Source organism: Microtus oregoni, unplaced genomic scaffold (genome assembly GCF_018167655.1).
Source record: "Microtus oregoni isolate MIOR12 unplaced genomic scaffold, Mior012 000053F_ref0000044, whole genome shotgun sequence".
In the NCBI taxonomy this organism is placed as follows: domain Eukaryota; kingdom Metazoa; phylum Chordata; class Mammalia; order Rodentia; family Cricetidae; genus Microtus; species Microtus oregoni.
The window spans coordinates 8449766-8471973 of NW_024543829.1; the positions used below are offsets into that span (position 1 = coordinate 8449766).

General features: G+C 39.3%; 1 protein-coding gene across 28 annotated transcripts in view; it reads right to left on the reverse strand.

The window, feature by feature from the left end:
* The window catches only part of Rims2 (regulating synaptic membrane exocytosis 2), a 386828-nt gene that overhangs the window by 319088 nt on the left and 45532 nt on the right, over positions 1–22208 (reverse strand). For 14 of the 28 annotated variants that reach the window (XM_041637522.1, XM_041637525.1, XM_041637529.1 and 11 more), the window contains exons 2-3: positions 8452–8484; positions 7950–8036 (exon numbers count right to left, since the gene is read on the reverse strand). The exons of 13 other annotated variants lie outside the window; for them this stretch is intronic. In XM_041637522.1, the coding sequence (XP_041493456.1) occupies positions 7950–8036; positions 8452–8484 (120 nt within the window). The remainder of the gene's footprint in view (positions 1–7949; positions 8037–8451; positions 8485–22208) is intronic. One more of the 28 variants, XM_041637528.1, reaches the window with a different exon arrangement.

Sequence of the window (22208 nt, forward strand, 5' to 3'; positions counted from 1 at the left end):
CGATCTGCAGTTTATTTTTATATGTGATGTGATATGGAGATTTAATCTCAATGTTATTTATATATTCTATTTCGCCATCATCATTATTAAGTAGTTAACCTCTCTTCCACTAATTTGTGCAATCAGCCTGTTATATATTAAGCTCCATACTTACATGATGGCCACTGCACTGTATTTCACTGCTACTCCAGGACAGCACTGTCAAAATCAAACTTGCAAGGCAATGAAAGGTCCAACAGATCTTAAATAGATAAATTCCAATACACAATTTCTAGAAAGGCAGATAAGAGGTCACCACACCCTGCGGAGGGCTGCATAATATTTTGGGCACCGTGGCTACACAATCATTGTCAGAACAAGTCGTCACTGAGGCATGACGGTAACTATGAACAATGTGTAAAAAATGAGCTTGCATGTATTCCACTAAAACTTCATGCACAACCCATGTTTAGCAAATTCCTGGGACAAATATATTGTAAAGGATATGACATTCTATTTAAAATACTGAATGAATTTTGAAGTGTTGATATTTCTACTGTTTCATAAAAGCTTTCTAATTCAAGGCTCACATATGTTCTATATCAATATTCACGACCAGAGAACTCATCAAATTCAGTATTTCCTAAAGGAAATGTTAGTCTCTGTAAAATAAATTAACAGAGTCAATAAATTCGTGTTTATGGCTATTCCTGAAAATCTTGTCCCCAGCCTCTGAATTTTACTGGTTTTTCAGGCTCTCCACGAACCAATAATTCACACCACTACATTAAAAGGCATCTGTGGCAAGCTTGCTCTTTAAAACTTCATTTTCGATTGTGAAGTCACGCCTTGCCGTATTTCTAGACTGACATTAAATTATTTTCTCCCTTCTCCTCATCATATAATCTCTATAGATACAGATATGCATTATTGATTGAATTATTTTGAGGTAGGTTTTAGATGTATTTTTGCTATGGTTGAGATATGAAGAATTGCCCCAGAAGGAGCTTGCCCTGCATGCTTTGTCCTTAGCTGAGGAAATTTGTGGAGGTTATCAAAATGTTGGAAGGTAGGACCTAGCTAAAGGATGTTGGCCATTAGGAGTAGATCCTAAAGCAGTGGTTCTCAACCTGTGGGTCTGACACCTTTGGGGATCGTGTATCAGATATTTACATTACAATTCATAACAGTTGTTATGAAGTAACAACAAAATAATGTTATGGTTGGGGTGACCACACATGAAGAACTATATTAAAGCATCACAGCATTAGGAAGGTGGAGAACCACTGGATTCAGGGTATCCTCTTTTTGACCCCATCCTCCTTCCCTCCTCTCTGTCCTTCTCCCGCAAGCCCCACACCAAGCCATCTGCCTGCATGAGGTGTGTAACCACTGCAGTGTCCCCTCACTGCCATGCCTGCCCAAGGCTGGATACAGCCAAGCAACCAAGGACTAACCCTTCTGAAACCAGGAACCAAAATAAACACTTCCTTCCTTTGGTTGTTTCTGTCTAGTACTGTGTTATAGAAACAATAAAAAATAACACTTTTCTTCACATAATATATTGTAGTTCAAAATAAAAACTCAGAGTTCCTTGCTAGATCAACTTATAAAGACTCAAATTGGAACACCTACTCTGTATTATAGAGACAACTTGAAGAGGGGAAAAATCCATATATCCCAGATATACAGTACTTTGAGTGGTTCCCCCACAGGCTCATGTTTGACTATTTGGTCCCCAGATGCTGAGATGCTTAGTCAGGATTAGGAGGTGAGACTTTGTGGGAAGAGCTGCATCAAGGGGTGGGATTTACAGCTTCAACAGTGCCCTCTTCAGTGCATCCTCTGCCCCTTGCTTGCAGCTCAGGATGCGAGGTCTCAGTTGATGCTGCCACCATGCCTTCACCTGGCCAGATTCTAACCCTCTAAGCACCCAATTAAACACCTTCTTTAGGAGCCACCTTAGTCACGGTACCATGCCACAGACGTAGGAAAACAACTGAAGACAGTTTCTTTATTAATTAACCAATGAAAGCAACATAATTGATAGCCATTTGGGCAAGAAACTGCTCTTGCCTGGACTGATGCATAAACTGGACACAAAGAACCCACAGAAAAAGGACTGCTGAACTTGCCTAAAGGTGAGATGGTCTTTCGGTGTTCCTGATTCATGACAGAGTCTGCAAGAAATTCTGCAGGACACAGCAGATAGTGACTGAACTGTCTTTGGAATTTCCTGCTTTGTGGAGGTGTCTGCTGGATACTATGGGCCTGTAGGCTGAAGATGAATGCCCCAACGGTACATAGGAACTTTGGGTGACTGTCCAGGCAGCGAGATGTCTCTGTCGTTTCTAGAGTTTGGATTTCTTATTTGCTTAGGTAATATTATATCCTTCTGGAGTCTTTGATGGAGTTGAAGAATGGATAGTTATAGTTTTCCTTAGTTATGATAAAAGATAAAATACATATAAATATTGTAACTGTAATTCTTGCTTGATAACTGTTTTGCTATATGTAATTTTACTATGTTAAAATGAAAGCCTTCTTTTTTGTTTAAACAGAAAAAGGGGAAATGATGTGGGAGTGATTTCTTTCTAATCTGTTGCTTTCATTGGTTAATTAATAAAGAAACTGCCTAGGCCCATTTGATAGGCCAACCCTTAGGTGGGTGGAGTAAACAGAACAGAATGCTGGGGAAAAGAAGCTGAGTCAGGCAGTCGCCATGATTCTCCCACCCGACACAGCCACAGGTTAAGATCCTCCCTGGTAAACTACCTCATGGGCTACACAGATTATTAGAAATGGGTTAGATCAATATGTAAGAGCTAGCCAATAAGAGGCTGGAACTAATGGGCCAGGCAGTGTTTAAAAGAATACAGTTTCCGTGTAATTATTTCGGGGCATAAAGCTAGCCATGCGGGCGGCCGGGTGCCGGGGACGCAGCCCCGCCACTCCTATAGTAACAGAAGGCATCCAGTTTTTTGACTTTTTTTTTTTTAAATCTGGTTAAAAATAGTCCAGTCTCTTTCTCTGTTGAAAAGATTTTACTACTGGTAAGACATTTCACTCCCATAAAACACTGCGAGGTTTTTATCTATTTTCTTGAAAATCATCGGGAGACTGATACTGCAACTGCATTATATTTCTAGGTTAGTTTTAGGATAACTGGCATCGTTAGAATATTGAGTCTTCCTACTTACATAGTGCTCCTATTATTGCTATTCCTCAAAAGTAAAAATAAAAAAACAACGGTTTTACCACTAATATCTTATCTCAAATTTTGTGGTTTAATTTATAAACAAGTACCAAGAAGGCCATGGAGTAACCTCTATTTCAGTTTAAACTATTTCCTTCCTCGTTCATTTTGGCTCCTTTAAGACAGCATCTATAGACTTCAGTTGTCCAAAGGAACTATAGAACAACCAAACTATTTCCATGTTCTATATGTAGTTATGGGGGGGGTGGAGTGTAAAAGAATGTTTCCCAACAATTCCACAAAACTAATAAAGCCATGACATGTCCCTTCTACACCCACTTCCAGTGTTTTTATGGCACTTCCATATTCCTTCCTTAGGAACACAGATCATAGATGCAATGACTAGGTCAGTCTCTCCATGAGATCTTTCCAAAGCATCATAACATACTGCATTTATCAAAACTGCAATTTTGGTTCATTCCATGGCATTCTCATTACCCCTACTTGTGTAATGAATCCATAAGGATTTTAATTTTGCTCTCAATTTTATGCCAGTAACTAACAATATATAATCAGCTTGTCAATAAACACTGACTGAGGCAAGGTGGTGGTGGTGCACACCTTTAATCCCAGCACTTGGGAGGCAGAGGCAGGTGGATCTCTGTGAGTTCGAGGCCAGCCTGGTCTACAGAGCTAGTTCCAGGACAGGATCCAAAGCTACAGAGAAACCCTGTCTCGACTAAACCAAATAAATAAATAAATAAACCAATTCTGAATGTTTGAATTAATGTTAAGTACAGTGAATGTAACATCTTTGTTAGGTGGAGCAAAACATGTAAACTGGAACACAACCTAGTTCTTGTGGACAGTAAAATAAAACACACGGATGGATTGATATTGGGCAGTCATGTAAACAAGCTAAAAGTCAATTGAAACAGATGTAAGAAAAGCTGGTTCTAGAAAGCAGGGATTAATTGTGAACAGTATGAGCACAAAAAGAGACATTCTTTAGTTTGTAAACATCCTGTCCTGGGAAGGTAAGTATGGTAGGCATCAACTGAGAAATTAATTCTAATTTGGGGTTTTTCACATGCAAAGTATTAAAAGCAGATGAAAAGCTAGGAGATTGAGAGACTGCATTTTGAGTAACTCACACATAAGGAAACAACAAAAATACAGAAAGGCAGAATCTACAAAGGCAGCTTAGAAGAGAATATCTTTAATTCTATTCACAGGGTCATTTCCTAGATTAGTATATATCTACTCTCATTTTTAATATCACATTAGAGCAATCAGAAAGTCACTGTGAAAATATTTTACAAAATGATCTCCAATGAATCAGATATTCCACTGATTTTAAGCTAACAATACAGACAATTTTTTAAGTGATTTTTTTTTTAATGTTGAGACTGGGCCCAAGACAGCAACTGCATGAAGCCCAACACCAACCTCTCTTTAAAAGAGCCCCAGAGTCCTCAGGACCGCGAGGGGTGTACCCACACACTGAGACAATGGGGATGTTCTATCGGGAACTCACCAAGGCCAGCTGGCCTGGGTCTGAAAAAGCCTAGGATAAATGAGGACTACTGAGAACTCAAGAACAATGGCAATGGGTTTTTGATCCTACTGCACGTACTGGCTTTGTGGGAGCCTAGGCAGTTTGGATGCTCACCTTACTAGACCTGGATGGAGGTGGGTGGTCCTTGGACTTCCCACAGGGCAGGGAACCCTGATAGCTCTTTGGGCTGACGAGGGAGGGGGACTTGATTGGGGGAGGGGGAGGGAAATGGGAGAAATGGGAGAAAAAGCAATCAAACAGGTGAAAGAAACTATTCAATATTTGAAAACTGAAATAGAGACAATAAAGAAAATACAAGCAGAAGGAATTATAAAAACATAAATCATAAGAAAACGATCAGGAACCACAAATGCAAGCATAATCAGCAGAATACAAGAGACAGAAGAGAGAATCTCAAGCGCTGAAGATACAATAGAGGAAATAGACTCATCGGTCAAAGAAAACATTAAATATATAACAAAAGCTTAACACAAAATATCCAGGAAATATGGGACACCATGAAAAGACAAAACCTAAGAATAATAGGGATAGAAGGAGAAGTTCAACTCAAAGACACAAAAATTATATTTAACAAAATCATAGAATAAAACATTTCCAACCTAAAGAAAGATATGCCTATGAAGATACAAGAGGTTTACAGAACACCAAATAGACTGGATCAGAAAAAAAAAAAAAGTCCCCTCGCCACATTATAATCAAAACACTAAACATACAAAATAAAGAAACAATATTAAGAGCTGCAAAGGAAATAGGCCAACTAAAATGTAAAGGCAGACTTATCAGAATTACACCTGACTTCTCAATAGAGACAATGAAAGCCAGAAGGTCCTGGTCAATGTTATGCAGACATTAAGAGGGCACAGCTGCCAGCCCAGACTATTATACCCAGCAAAATTTTCAATCACCATATAAGGACAAAACAAGATATTTCATGACAGAAACAGATTTGACTAATACCTAGCCACAAACCCAGCACTACACAAAGTACTAGAAGGAAAACTCCAACCCATGGAAGTTGGCTACATAAAAAAAAAAAAGCAGGGACAATAGATGATCTCACAGCAGCAAATCCCAAAGAAGGAGAAAATGCACAAAATAACATCACCAAAACTAAATTAATAGAAGATAGCAATCACTGGTCATTAATATCCCTTAATATAAATGGACCCAACTCACCAATAAAGATACACAGACTAACAGATTGGATACAAAAACAGAATCTATCCTTCTGCTGCATACAAGAAACACACCTCAACCTCAAAGATAGACAATACATCAGAGTAAAGAGTTGGGAAAAAATTTTCCAATCAAATAGACCTAAGAAAAAAACTGATGTAGCTATCCTAATATCTAACAAAATAGACTTCAAACTAAAATCAATCAAAAGAGACAAAGAAGGACATTTTATATTAGTCACAGGAAAAATCCATCAAGAAGAAATCTCAATACTGAACATTTATGCCCATAACACAAGGGCAACCTCATATGTAAAAGAAATGCTTCTGAAGCTTAAATCATACATTAAATCCCACACACTAATAGTGGGAGACTTCAACACTCCACTCTCACCACTGGACAGATCTATAAGATAGAAGATTAACAGAGAAATAAGGGAACAAACAGATGTTATGACTCAAATGGACTTAACAGACATCTATAGAATATTCCATCCAAACAGAAAAGAATATACCTTCTTCTCAGCACCTCATAGAACCTTCTCAAAAATTGACCACATACTAGACAACAAAACAAACCTCTACAGATACCAAAAAAAATGGAAATACCCATTTATCTTATCAGATCACCATGGGTAAAAATTAGAATTCAACAGCAACACTAATTCCAGAAAGCTCACAAACATATGGAAATTAAACAGTGCTCACCTGAATCATCAATGGGTCAAGGAAGAAATAAAGGAAGAAATTAAAGACTTCCTAAAATTCAATAAAAATTACCACACAACATACCCAGATTCACGGGACACAATGAAAGCAGTATTAAGCGCAATTGAAAATCACTTTCATGATGAAACAGGAGAATCTTTAAAATCCTCCAAAACTATATAATCTTTAGAGGAAAAAAAAAACAGTCAATGGCTCTTGAATATAACAAAGAAAAGACAAGGTAAACAGGCTCTATCAACACAGGACAGGGTTCCTAAACCACTGTAGGCAGCAATGTCCTCTCTGAACAGACTCTACCAACACAGGAGGACAGGGTTCCTAAACCACTGTGGGCAGCGAAGTCCTCTCTGAACACATTTCTAGGTTTGAATTTTCATTGCAATGTGAACCTTAACTTTTGGCCAATCCAAGCCCTTGTAGAAAAGTACTGAACTAAGTTATTCTTACTGCAATAACTATTCATTTGGCAAATTTTCATCAGAAATAAATGAAAACCAAGTATGAACTAGTAACAGTGGAGGTTACTATTCCTCATTATCTCGAGGGTCCCCTCTTCCTGCATCCATGGTTAGACATGATGGACTCCCTTGCATGTAGTTAGGGTCTTGTAATAAATTTGGGTCGATAGGCTGCAAACTCAAGGGATTTATTCACTTTTCTCTTATGCAGTTAGGAAGAGTATAACCTGTGAACACCTTCTTTAAAATGTTTTAAAATCTATTATCAACTAAAAGAAATGGGATCTTTGCTTTTAATGTTAAGTCATTGTTAGAATATATATATTCCCAAACTATGTTTTATGGTCTAATAAAGTATTCAGCGAAAACACAATTTGGTGGTCAAATAAGTTTAGTTATCAGCATTATGATCTAGTCATCTTAGGTTCTCAGAATTATTACAAAAACAATTCTGCTTAACCATTTAAAACAATTTATCCAAAACTATTTGAGCAAACAACAAACATAGGAGTTAATGCCGCTCACTGCCTTCTGGTAGCTTTGCTTAGAGACACTCTAGACTATTCGACATTATTAGAGAAGTACATCTTTTCTGGGCAAATGTGGCTTATATATTAAGCGAGGGGACTGCCTATATTTTCCATTAGCCTCTAACTTATCCTCGTTTTCTTTTTAGATTTCCACAGAATAACTAACGGCAGAACTTCTGAACTTTAACCTAACAGTTTCCGTCTCTGAGGGCACATCATTCCAAGGGAAGAATTTTAATTTGTACTCTTCAGTGTATTATGTATCATAGATGATATCTAGTCTGTACAGAACAGCTTACTTACGTCTGGGGCTCCTTTTCATTTTGTTGTTTTTGCTGGGGCTGAAGAACGTTATTTACCAGTTCAGTGATCCCACTAAAGGGAAACCACCTGTTTAAATAAGCAAATAATGTGACTGAAAAAACCAAAAGAATAACAATGTAGATTCAATGTTTTCTACCCAAAATAACTTTGAAAAGAAAACACACACATACACATAGGCACAAAAGCTACAGCCAATGGAAATGTTAGCTCCAATTATCACCAGGCAATCAGGAAGTAGGAAAATTAAGTTTGAACACTTAGCTAATCCACAAGCAGGCAGCAAAAAACTACATCCAGTGACTATGTGGATGAAGTAAGAAGCTGCAGGCAGCTCTCTTACAAGCAGAGAGTCGGAAAGCAGAGGACACACCAGCTGCAGCCTGTCCAGTATTAGTGGGCACTAATACCATCAGAGGTGCAGGAAGCAGAGGACGGTAGAGGACAGAGTCCAGCCTACTGCACTCGTCACACATGTACTTACTGTGTCGCTTGTGGTTTGGGTTCTTCTTTGATCCTAAAAAAATAAGTTTGCACAACTCAGTGCACTGTACTGAGCAGCACTTGCTACCTAGATATTTGTGGTCAGACATAATGGACATGAAAATTAGGCTTATTACACGGAAAAATGTAGTGCTACACCATAAACGAGAACTGGACATCCCAATCAATGTTACACACAGAGGGGAGGAAAACAGACCTTGGCCCATCTGGTCTTGTTTTGCTCCTAGTGCTAGGGACCAAATGCAGGCCATCCACATGGTAGCGGACACACGGCTACTAAGCTACGGCCTCAGCCCAGGATAAACTGTTCTACCAAAACGCTGTTGCTCTTTAAAGCAATGTTTTAATCACAATTTTTGCTGCATATTTTTACTTTTAGGTGCCATAGTAAATATGACTCAATTAACTAAATATAATTTCTAGTTTAGTTTTTAGTTTTAAAAAAATAAATTGAAAGCTAAATATTCTAAATAAAATACGGGATTTTATAAGTGAATTTTTAAAGCCTTAGTAATTAATTTATTTATGTCTAAAAGAATAGAAAAGGAAATTGAATGGGGCAATATAACCAATATCTCACAATCTAACATTACTAATAAATATTCTATATTAAACTTAAAATATTCATACAAATGTCAATCCTTCATACAACTACAGTATAATGAAAATGAAGTTAAACAACCACCATGTACATAACTATAACCAAACCAACTGTATCACTTTCACTTCTGCGGAGGTCCGGTGAGGACCTGATCCAGAAGCAGTCAATTCCTAGTGGATCTGACGTGAGGAAACTAGACCCACTCCACAAAAGAACCTCCCCCTCGTGTGGTGCCCTTAGTCAACCAGCCTTGGGATTAATATCACTCACTTCTTATTATGCTCCCTTATTAAAGTCAAATTATTCACTCCAGAGACCTTTTCATAATTTACAGGAAATGAAGAGAAGATTGAATATGGCTGTAGGTATGAAAATGTAATAGGATTGAACATTGAAAAGACTTAGAAGGATCTTAACATAGGGTAGTCAAGACTGGTAAAACTGGACTTTCCATGAACGGCTAAGAACTGTCTTAAGAAGTGCATCTAGCTTCTCAAAAGACCAAAAACTGGTAAATAAAGTTTATACAGACACCTGGGATTTTTCATTATAAAATTACATCAATTATGTAAGTTAAATCAAATTTGTTTTATGGTATGTGATGGTCCATCGTGACGACATAACTGAATTAAGCAGCACTGTAGGACTGGTGGGGCACATCTCAGGTGGGCATTTCAGAGACGCTTTGTTAAAACTCAAAGACTGTAGGACTGGAGGGGCACATCTCAGGAGGGCATTCTAGACGCTTTGTTAGAACTCAAAGACTGTAGGACTGGAGGGGCACATCTCAGGTGGGCATTCCAGACGCTTTCTTAGAACTCAAAGACTGTAGGACTGGAGGGGCACATCTCAGGAGGGCATTCTAGACACTTTGTTAGAACTCAAAGACTGTAGGACTGGAGGGGCACATCTCAGGAGGGCATTCTAGACGCTTTGTTAGAACTCAAAGACTGGTCTGAGTGTGGACAACACTGGTAGAGAGGGCACCAATGAACAAAGGAAGAGGAAGCCCACTAACGCAGGCCCTCTGTGCTTCCATCCACCACCAGGTAAGCAGCCTTCCCTGCTCCTGACAGCAGGGGAGGGAGAGGATCAGCAGCAGATCCAGCTGACTTTAGTTTAAAGCTGTAGAAAGGGTCAGCTGGGAGCTCCAGAGTGTGGAGAGACTGTTAGAATGTCAGAATCTGAACCAGGGTCCCATGTGTGCACAGACAGCTAGAGCCTAGCAGACTGTGGGAATGAGAGGCAAGCGGCTGAAACAGAATTCGCAAGCTGAGGTTCTCATAGGTCCTCTCGCGACAAGCCCTGGGAAAGGCAGCACACTGTACCACAGCCTTGGCAAGCTACGAGGAACTGTGGAAAGTGACTGCAGAAACTATTACAGTCTTGTGAAGAGCACACCACGAGGAGATCACTCAGACACAAGGAAATACTGACAGGCAGGCCTCCATACTCCTCCCAGTGTCAGAGCAGAAAAGTCCCAATGTGCCCCAAGCACCAGAGACAAGGCAGTAAGGGACTGATGAAAAGGAAGAGCTCATACTGGGGAAATCTGGCTAAAGGTTGACCTCCTACACAGGAAGGAACTCTTCTAAGTGGGAAAGCTGAATTACTTACACAATCAGATTGACAAATGTCAACCCAAGGGAAAGGACAAGCCACACCATCCAAACTGGAAATCCTAAAGACCTTCTACTTCACTGTATTGTCTTTTATATTTTACACTTTGTACTTGAACTGGCAATTGTGTTTCAGCTTCTATCCTGGATGGAAGGCTCTTCCGGCTGTTCTTTCAAGCACTCCACCTGCTCATCAAGGCTTTCTCTGTCCCGCATATCCGTGACCCATACACTTCTCATTCGCCTCCACTCGCTCTGCGAACTCTCTCAGCCCACTACTTAAATGCTGATACCTGACCACTAATGCACTACACATTATCTTCAGGATAATGTGCTGGCTCTGAACTGACTGCGGATGAGTCAAAACAGGAGGAGACAGATGTCTGCCACTCCAAGGTGGCACTGTTTGCTTTCCTATACAACCCAGGACCACTGCCCAGAGTCTTCAATCATGAAAACATCCACACAGACTTGCCTACATGCTAATGTGATGGAGGCAATTCTTCAGTGAGATTCCCTCTTTCCAAATGACTTCAGCTTACTTGAAGTTGACAGACAAAAAAAAAAAAATCTAACCGGCATAGTTATTAATGGAGATAGAAATAAAAGACAAAAGACAGGTATCTCTAAAATTAATAGATAATGCAACTACTTCCCAAAACTCATATTTAATGAAGTATGATTGCATATTTTATCAAGAAAAATTATATGCAAAAGAGTTAAGATTGGGTAAGAGCATGCAAATCATCATGAAGGAAGAGTTTTCCTGTGACCAAGAGATGAAGTCAGCACCAATAGCAGGGACTCCTAAAACAGGTTCATGTTGACTGGGAAGACATCATAACTTTTCTGAAGTAAGATGGCTAAGTCCAGGCCAAATGTTAAAAAGATTTTATGATTTATAATGCTATCAACCTGGTTTTGTTATCAAAAACAAAATTTATGTCATCATTTGCAGGTGAAAACTGGCTTAGAGATATAGTATTTTTCATGGTTAACTACTCATTTAAAGGAGTTAACCATATCGCAGGTGAAAACCAACTCATCAATACAATGCTTCAAATCATATAGAATTACAAATAAAACATAAAAAATGGTAAACTCAAATTAAGGAAGATAGTTTTATGCATTTTGACATTTTTGTTAAACATATCCTACGAACAATGAAATATGTAGCCCTGATTTTAAAACAGATTTCAAATTTTTCAGGAAAATATTTAAGTATATTTTCTATTCCCTCTTTATTTGACATAATTATGATACCTGCCAGTTTTCAAACAGGGCGAACAGAGCTTCATTCTGAAGTTTGCCTTGAGAAGATGTGAGTCACATCTCTTTACTGGACACTCACAGGCTCTAAGGCCCAGAAACAAAGACCCCAGCTTCTCAGCCTCGGCCCCTGCTGTGCTCCCTAGTTACTCAGCCTCAGTCCCTGAAGTCCTCCCTGGCCTCTCAGCCTCAGCCCCTGCTGTGCTCCCTGGCTTCTCAGCCTCAGCCCCTGCTGTGCTCCCTGGCTTCTCAGCCTCAGGCCCTGCTGTGCTCCCTGGCTTCTCAGCCTCAGCCCCTGCTGTGCTCCTTGGCTTCTCAGCCTCAGCCCCTGCTGTGCTCCCTGGCTTCTCAGCCTCAGGCCCTGCTGTGCTCCCTGGCTTCTCAGCCTCAGGCCCTGCTGTGCTCCCTGGCTTCTCAGCCTCAGGCCCTGCTGTGCTCCCTGGCTTCTCAGCCTCAGGCCCTGCTGTGCTCCCTGGCTTCTCAGCCTCAGGCCCTGCTGTGCTCCCTGGCTTCTCAGCCTCAGGCCCTGCTGTGCTCCCTGGCTTCTCAGCCTCAGGCCCTGCTGTGCTCCCTGGCTTCTCAGCCTCAGCCCCTGCTGTGCTCCCTGGCTTCTCAGCCTCAGGCCCTGCTGTGCTCCCTGGCTTCTCAGCCTCAGGCCCTGCTGTGCTCCTTAGCTTCTCAGCCTCAACCCCTGCTGTGCTCCCTGGCTTCTCAGCCTCAGTCCCTGCTGTGCTCCCTGGCTTCTCAGCCTCAGGCCCTGCTGTGCTCCCTGGCAACACCTAGGCCGACTATTTGCACAAATGAAGCACGTGAAGAGCAAAAGAAGAACTCAGATAGATGACGAGCACTTTGAGAACTCACTGAGAAGTGCGGTTACCTCCATCCGTCCAAAGAGTGGTGCATATACAATACCAAATATCACCCTAGCTTTATTGTCCTCATATCTTTTACTTCTAGTTAAAAAAAAAAAACTAGAAAAGCCAGTGTTTTGTTTTTTTTTTTTGTTTTTTTTGTTTTTTTTTTTTTTACTTAAATGTGTTCCTTGTATGTATTAGTGGCTGCAGATTGGAACCTGCTTGATGATTTTAAACTGCTCTCCAAATGGAGCGGAGATGACTTGGTGAAGTCTCCACTGCAACCACCACGAGCCCGAGCTCGCTCTCCAGAACACATGAAAAAGGCAGGCTCTGAGGCATATTTACTCATAATCCAAACACTGGAGAGGCAGAAACAAGAGGATCCCAAGGGCTCACTGAGCAGCCAGCCTCGCCCAGACAGCAAATCCCAAGACTCACTGAGAAATCCTGTCTCAAAAAATCAGGTAGATAGGTTCTAAGTCACAATACCCAAGTAACACCTGCACACAGCTACCCATATGAACGCATACAGACGCACACAACAGCACTCTCCACGCAACACTAGCACACACCTGCCCATATGAACACATACAGACGCACACAACAGCACTCTCCACGCAACACCAGCACACACCTGCCCATATGAACACATACAGACGCATACAACAGCACTCTCCACGCTGGGAATGCAGTTCAGCTGGCGAGTGCTTGTCTAACACAACACATGAGCTCTAGGCCTGATGTCCAACTCTGTACAAACCAAGAATGACGGCGGACATTTACAATCTCAGGAGGCACAGGCGGAAATCCTCCATGGCCGTTATGTAGGGTCATCCTACGTGATGAGTTCCAGGACAGCCTGGGCTACATGAGACTAATAAACAGACATTATTTTTGTTCATCAGCTTTCATTAGTGTTTGTGTGTTTAATGAGTGCCCCCAAAACAATTTTTTAAAATCTCTATTTTTTATTTTATTGCTGGGAGGTGGTGGCACATGCCTTTAATCCCAGCACTAGAAAGGCAGAGGTGTGTGTGTGTGTGTGTGTGTGTGTGTGTGTGTGTGTGTGTGTATTCTTCATTTTAGTTTATGTTATGAGTTTTTTGCCTGCATGTGAATTGGAAGAGCAGCCCATGCTCTTTACCTCTGAACCATCATTTCCACCACAAATTGAATCTTCTTTATCCAATATGACCCACAGAAACCAAAAGGTTACATACTTCTGTTCTATACAATTATATTCAATTTTTTAACTTGGCACATAGTAAGCAATACATTTTATATGCAGCATATGCATTTGCACAAATATGTATAACTAAAATGAAATTCTATTAAAAATGCTGAGTGAAATAGGCAGTAATATAGTCTGTTATTTTCCAGGTCATCTCTGTTCTTAGTTGCTAGTTTCATTGCTACTAATGACCCCAAGTTAAAAATACACATCTACAATAACTCCAGGTAAACTATACTTTATCTACATGCTCTGGGTATTCTTCATGGCCTTCAGAATATTCCTAAGGTTTAGAAAGCACTCTGGAATTTTAAATCATTCAAATCATGAGGGGCCTTGATAGTCCCTCGTACACACGCATAGAGATAAGGTAGGTACTGTGCCTCCATCCAAGTCCAAAGGCACTGTAACTCTGCAAGCTAAGCATTACAGAGGAGCAAGGTTTATCAAGACCAGAAGGGAAGCTGTCAAGTTGAACACAGTCAAGGAAATGAACAGAAAGGAGACCAAGAGGCAGGAGGTATGGGACCTACTGGGCTGACAAAGGAAGCTAAACACAGCCAAACCCAGCAGAACAAGTGGAACCTGAAAGGAGAGGCTAAGCAGAGCCAGAGCCGTAGGGAAAGCAGAAAACAGCACAAGAAGGAAAGCGGCGAACTGAAAATGATGTGCCCTGCCAGAGAGAAAAAGGCCGACGGCGGCTGGCAGCCTTGTGCTTGAGAAGAAAGGGCATGAAGCTAGCGGTGTTCTCTGAGGCTAGCAGAGAGCTAGAACCTCATGCAGCTCAGACTCACTGGGGTAAAAAGCATATATAATCCTTTGTTTTTGCTTTCTTTCTTTTGGTTTTTCAAGACAGGGTTTCTCTGTGTAACCCTGGCTGTACTGGAACTCACTCTGTAGACCAGGCTGGCCTCGAACTCACAGAGATCCGCCTGCCTCTGCCTCCCAAGTGCTGGGATTAAAGGCGTGCGCTGCCACTACCACCATCAGTTGGTTTTTTAGAGCTCTGTTAAGTAGCATTCCTTTCCTACCAACAATTTTGATGTATTTGTATGGAATGCTCAGCCGAGAATGTATGTTCTTTGTGTTTGATTCCTCCTACTGCCAGATTTATAATTTAATATCAACCACATTGTTTTATAATTCTTTGCAGATACCAATAATTCCCTGGTTTCTTTAAAGCTTCACGCATATCAACTATGTTTGGGAAGGAACAATGCTCTTTTCATGAACAAAATATTAATTTTCACATGACAGGGACTAGAGAGAAGCTTGGTGGGGAAGAAAGATTGAGTTTGGTTCCCAGCACCTATATCATGTGGCCACAACAGCCTGTAACTCCAATTCCAGAATCTAGGCTTCCAAAGACACACACAGGGAGCACATAAACACATATACATATACGTAAATAAAAATAAATCTTTTTGAATTCATATTAAATGAAAGCTATCTTTTCATCTTTCTTATTTTTAGTAGCAAAAATTCTCCCAGTGGACTTCAAAAGATTAGTAATATAACTATTACAAATTAGGTACTATTCAGCAAAATAATAAAGTTGCGTCTTTAAAGAAGCATTGAATAGTCTTTTCCTCTTTGCTTTTGTTTCTTTTATCTTTCACAGTCGATGCTTATAGAACAGATTTAAACCAAATGTGAGCTGGGCGGTGGTGGCACACGCCTTTAATCCCAGCACTCGGGAGGCAGAGACAGGTGGATCTCTGTGAGTTCGAGACCAGCCTGGTCTACAAGAGCTAGTTCCAGGACAGGAACCAAAAAGCTATGGAGAAACCCTGCCTCGAAAAATCCAAAAAAAAAAAAAAAAAGCCAAATGTGAATTCATCAGACTATTTCTGATATCCACATTTATAAGCAGAGCTAATTTACTGCTCAGTAGCTCACCAGCATTTACTTTAGTTTTTCATTACTCAAATGCACCACTATATAGCACTGATCTGCTGTAACACCAGTTGGCATACACCTAAATTAACTGACAGTGTAACTAAGTATTACTTACAGGAAAATAATCTCAATAATAAACAAGCAAGCAACATGTATACAATTATCAACTTGAAAATTAGATATTTCATAAATTTCTAAATCACTACTAATACCAGGGAGAGAGGGAGAAAGGGAGAAAGAGAAGAAAGAAAGGAAGGAAGGAAGGAAGGAAGGAAGGAAGGAAGGAAGATGTTCTAGTGAGAAGCTTGGTGAGAGGAGAAAGTCCTCATTTCTTCTAAGATTCTATGATAAATAAACGCCATACTAGTTAGAGGGATAGGTTGAGACACACTAAAATCGACAAGGGTCATGTTTCTTCCACTGAGATATTCCCCTACCCCTCAGAATAACCCAAATGCTAAGTACAGAAAATTGTAAATTCTTCCTTTAATCTCTATACCACACCTAAGCTTAAACAGAAGAAACTACCCAGGTCTCTAACATTTCCTTGCCCTCAGTGCTTTCCTTACCCAATTCCTGAGTCTATCCATATCGACCTCAGACTTTCTTACCCTTTAAAAACCCGCATACCAAGGGCCCAGCATCTTTCTTATTTAAGCATTCTTTCTATTGATGAATCTCTATCTATGAATGCAGTCAACCAAAAATTGTTTTTCCTTTTCTCTGGAAAAATAAATACAGATGATTCTCATTATTTATATAACATTCTATGTTATATAAAGTTGTATAAACTATGAATTAGAAAATATTGTACTATTTTCTAAGAGCAATAGTTCAATAGAAGCTTCCTTCCAGCCTCTGTCCACAACATTTTCATCAAGCAATCAATTCACAAACTCATTGTATATCCATCCATCCATTAGCATATGGATCATCTACACTGGGCACAAGGGGCGTACTGGTAACCAGGATGAGCATCGTGCCTGCTTCCGTGGGGCCCACAGGAAGGTAGAAAAGACAACAAAGCTGTGATCATAGAGAACACGTGAGGTTAGAAGGCTACAGAGTATGTAAAAATTGCTTATTGCGATGACCGACAGGAACAGCAGGGAACTGAGGGGCTGGTCCCTCAGAAGGACGGTGAGAACTAACATGAGACCTAAAAGAACATGAGTTTGCAATATCATAAGGAACAATTTCTGTTCTTTCAGTCAAACACGAGTATTTAGTGGCTACCTGTTGAACACTAACTATGGCGTGGGTTTCTGTGTTAAGTACCAAGAAACAGACTCTGTTCCTATTCTTGTATAGCTTAAACTCTAGGAAAATTCACAAGATGTTGAAGACCAGGAAAATAGATTTTGAGACAGAGGGTTTCATTTTTTCTTATTATTTCTGGCTAGGAAGGTGTAGACAAACGACTGTATGGCTCAAGACAACTAGCCTTGTAAGTGTCCTGAGACTAGGGAGCTTGGGCATGTGAGACGGCTGGCTTACAGGGAAAGGAAGTCTGCATCCAAGTCAGAAATCACTGATTCTCTTAGGAGAAACTTTGATTTCTATTCCTTAATTATTTACAAAATACCTCTTTGACATCCAGCATCCCAACAGCTGCATAATGACTCTAGTTAAGAACTTATTTTTAATCTCTATATTCATTAGAGGTAAGTCTTACTTTTAAAATATCTTCCAAATCCTAAAGCAGGTAAATCAGGTAGAAAAGTTCCAAGGGTTAAAAGCACGTACTAGTCTTGCAGTGGACCTGAGTTTGCTCCCAGCACCCACGTCAGGTGGCTTACTTCCTCCTGTAACTCCAGCTTGAGGGGATCCAAGGCCTTCTGGATATGGCCATCTGTTTTCACATGTACACAAACCCACTCACAGACATACAGACAGAATCTTAAAACAATAAAAATAAACATTTAAAAATTAGTAAATAAATTCTAAAAAATTAAGTATTTGGCTATTTCTGTAATGTTTTTATTAAAAATATATCAAAAGTATTAAAATTTAAAATAAGAAGTGAACATACACATAAGCATGTAACCTACATTATATAACTAACAACTTGCTATTTTCACATAAAAATTAAAAATACATAGCTTGAAAACATTTTGAAACTTCCCAAACAGATTTATTTTTATAGGCTTGTTTAAGACCAGTATGATTTAGCTATTCAATATACAACTGCAAATTATCTTACCTAACAGAAACACTGTGAATTTAATTATTTCATAATCAAAACTGATTATGCTGTTGGCCTGTAACATATGCCACTTTTCACAGTGTTTGATATGAAACATTCTGTTGCTAAGCAGCATGGTCAACAAAATGTTTACTTTGTGTGTGTGTGTGTGTGTGTGTGTGTGTGTACGATTATTTTCTTTACAGAAACTGCTCCATGACATGTTGGAGCTAGACAGGTGAGCAGCAGAACTATTACTTTCCTGCATAGCATGGCTAGTCTGAGAACAGGCACAATTGAAGCAGAAGGCTTTTTCTGGATAGATATGGTACACACAGAGACAACCATACGGAGCCAGCCCGCATCTTAATTCTTGGCTCTTGTCACTAACTAGATAATGATCAAGCAAGTTACTGAATTTTGTTTCCTAATTCTCTCATCTCTTCAGTGTAGTTATTGGGTATGTTATAGATTAGTTAGTAAATTGTGAATGTGAAGTCCTGAATTTTGACCCTACCACCCAAAGGAAAGCCAGACACATCTGTGATCCCAGAGCTGGCACAGTAGAATCAGGTGATTCCTTATGGTCTCTCTGGTCAACCAGTCTCGACAAAACAGAGTTCTGGGTGCAGTGAGACAAGGTAGACAGCCACAAAGGAAGACATCCAATGAGGGGGCCTGTGGCCTCCACACATAGACATGCAAAGGCAGGAACACACACACGTATGAACACACAAAGAAAAAGTAATAAAGAAATAACACATATGCTAACACTGGATAATGTGGCCTAAATATGTAAGCAATATGTTCTTACCATTTTTTTAGATTTATTTACTTATTATGTATATAGTATACACATATGCCTGTGTGTACACCTGTATGACAGAAGAGGGCACCAGACCTCATTACAGATGGTTGTGAGCCACCATGTGGTTGCTGGGAATTGAACTCAGGACCTCTGGAAGAGCAGCCAGTGGTCTTAGCCTCTGAGCCATCTCTCCAGTCCTGTTGTTATCATTATCAGAGTAAGTAGAAGAGAAAATCTGAAACCAACTTCCTGGCCTTCCTAGATAGAGAAACCAACAAAATTCTCGTAAATTGTTTTCTCCAAGCTAATTGAAGTTGTGCTTTGGTTTGGGTTTTTAAGTCAGAACAGTACTAATGAGAGCTGGGGGTATATATCTCAAGAGTTTAACATGGGCAAGACCATGGATTTTATCCCCAGTGCTCCAGGAAAGAAACGAGGGAAGGAAGGAAGGAAGGAAGGAAAGAAGGGAGAGGAAAAGATAAAGAAAAAAGAAGGGGAGAGAGAAATAAAGGACCCTCCCAAAACAAATGGAAATGAAAACACACACGTGTACACATATGAGATATAGAAATATAAAACATGTATAAAGCATGTGTCAAACAATCAAATTCTCACTATGTACTGTCAAAGTACATACACACATACGCGTGCGCACACACACCCACATACACACAGAAAGGAAACCAACTTTATTCTATACTCTCAGGTGAAAATTAATATTCTATTTCTATTAATGTCCTATTACAGAATTTTAAAGAAATTTCTATCAGGCTGATGTGGCACAAATAGGATAAAATGTAGGCAAGACTGAGAGACTTCATTACACTCTCATGGACTTTATATGTCATAGTATGGGGTCTAAATTTATATTTTGCTAATAATAAGAGTTCTTACTTTTCTAAAGGTCTTTTGTTTATTCAGTAGGCAAGAATGCCTACTGCTGTCTATAAGACCCACATATTAATCCACACACACCTATGTGCACGTGATTTTGACATATTACCCTCCAAGCATTCCCCCACAGAAATTTTAATGCAGAGGAAAGATGTTATCTTAGAACGGACCTTTTTACCACTGAGCAACAGATTAAAAACTTATGTGGAAAAAAAAAATCTCTGAGTTAATTCTAAAAGAAAAATTGAGACTTTGTCAATTAGCAGGAATAGACCCAGCTAAGGAATCTGAAAACCACTGGACAGATGAGACATCTGAAGAAAAAGGACAAATCATCCAGAAAAAAAAGGTCTCAAGAAAAAGAGTAAATGTGATTGGTATATCATATTTCCAACAGGAAAAAAATTTTGTAAATCTTCCCAAATATTTGTTTCTGCTAGTCTCTACAAACATATAATGCAAATAGTCTTTATGTAGTCCCGCTCCAATTAAAGATTAAAGCTGGCTTTAGCACTGGAGTGTGGTTCTCTCCTTCTCTAAACCCAAGCATGCTTATTAAAGTAAAATCCAAAATCTCTCATGTCAGAAGAGCCACCTGATATGGGACAGAAGAAAAACAAACTTTTAAGGATTATTTTATTGCCTCTAATATCATAATCTTTTTGTTTTATGTTGACTTTTTAACAGATTTTATTAAGGTATAAATTTAATAAAATTTATATATACTCTAAACTTTATTAATACTAACTATTAGAATACTAACTAATTCTAGAAAAAGGTTTTATCTGTACATGATTTTGGGTTTGAGTTTCTATTAGTTTTCTGTAGTGAACCATGAACACATTTACCAGCAACCTTTGAAATCTCCAAAAGGAGGATGGGGCCCCACAATAATGATTCCTCCAGGACTATGATAATACCACTAAGCTGAGAAACACCACCTAAAGATTGGCTTTGAAGTAAACACTGCTCAGAACAATATCAAGGTAGTTAGCTCAGATGATCCAGCCTAACAGACTACTCTAGCCAGAACTTGAGACAAACCCTGCACTTTCCCAATATGCAGAGACTGGACAACAAATGATAAAGCTACCATTCCCAGGACTTGACAATTAACCAAAAATTTTCTTATCAAGATCCCTAAAGATGCCATCTCCTCCAGACAGCAAGAAGTAAATGTAAGAAAAAAACACCCACATTCCCAAGAGGTGAGGTGGGTAGTTTTGGTCTTTTGTTGGGTTATGGATATTTGTCATTGTTTAGGGGGATTGGTTACAAGTTATTGGCTATGGTCAAAAGGAAGGTTGAACAAAAGAAATTAGATTCAAGGTTCTTGTTTTGAAACCAAAAAAGGAATATAGATATAACAGGATAAAAGGGTAGATGATTAAGTCTACTCTGAAAAGAAAAAAGGGAGGATACAGATATGATTAAGATTTAAAAAGTTAGATTGAGTCTACTTTTAAAAAGCAACTACTAGTTTTAAATATTTTATATTGGATTGGACATTTGTATATTTTATACAAATTTGTATATTGATACAAATTTGAGATTAATTTTATCAAAACATACTGTGAATACATTTCTAACCTTGTTCGAGGTACTGTACCTATACAGCTCATTTAACACTATAATGGAGATTTCCAGTTGTTGAATGTTATTATTGCCAACTGTTTTGGATAATAAGGAAATGCAGGTTAGTAATTAATCACCTATTATAATCGAACTTGTAGTCACATTAGGTATATTTTCAAGGTCAAACAGAGATATATTTTAAATAGACAGGTTATCTTCAAACACTTCAGTGATCTACAGAATATGGCATTTAAGATGTTTTAATAACATAGATTCATTTTTTTATGACAATGAGACATGTCTATTCCTGGCAGCACCAATCTACTTCAGAGAAGATTATGGGCATCAAAGAAACTTCACATGGAGTTTACTTTCTTTGTGGCAAAAGTAAGACACTGGACAAGAAGGTGCCCTTGCCTCGAGTGCTGACCATACGCTGTCTTAATTAGACAAGCAGGACACAAAAGAAAGTGACCGCTAAACACTGTCAAAACAAGGTGGGACAACCCTTCAGAATATACTGCTTCACAGAAAAGTCTGTCAGATATAATAGACCTGCAGACTGAAGATGGATTCCCCAATGTTGTAGAGGAAATTTGGGTGGCTATCCAGGCAGTCAGCTGTTCCTGTCATTTCTCACATTTCTTGGAAGTCACTTACTTGCACTTCCTGCTTACTCAGTTAATATTATTTCATTCTTCAGTCTCTGAGGGAGTTGAAGAATAGATAACTATAGCAATAGTTTTCCTTGTTTAACAGAATCAGAAAAGAAACTCAGTAAAGAGGTGTAAAGTATAAA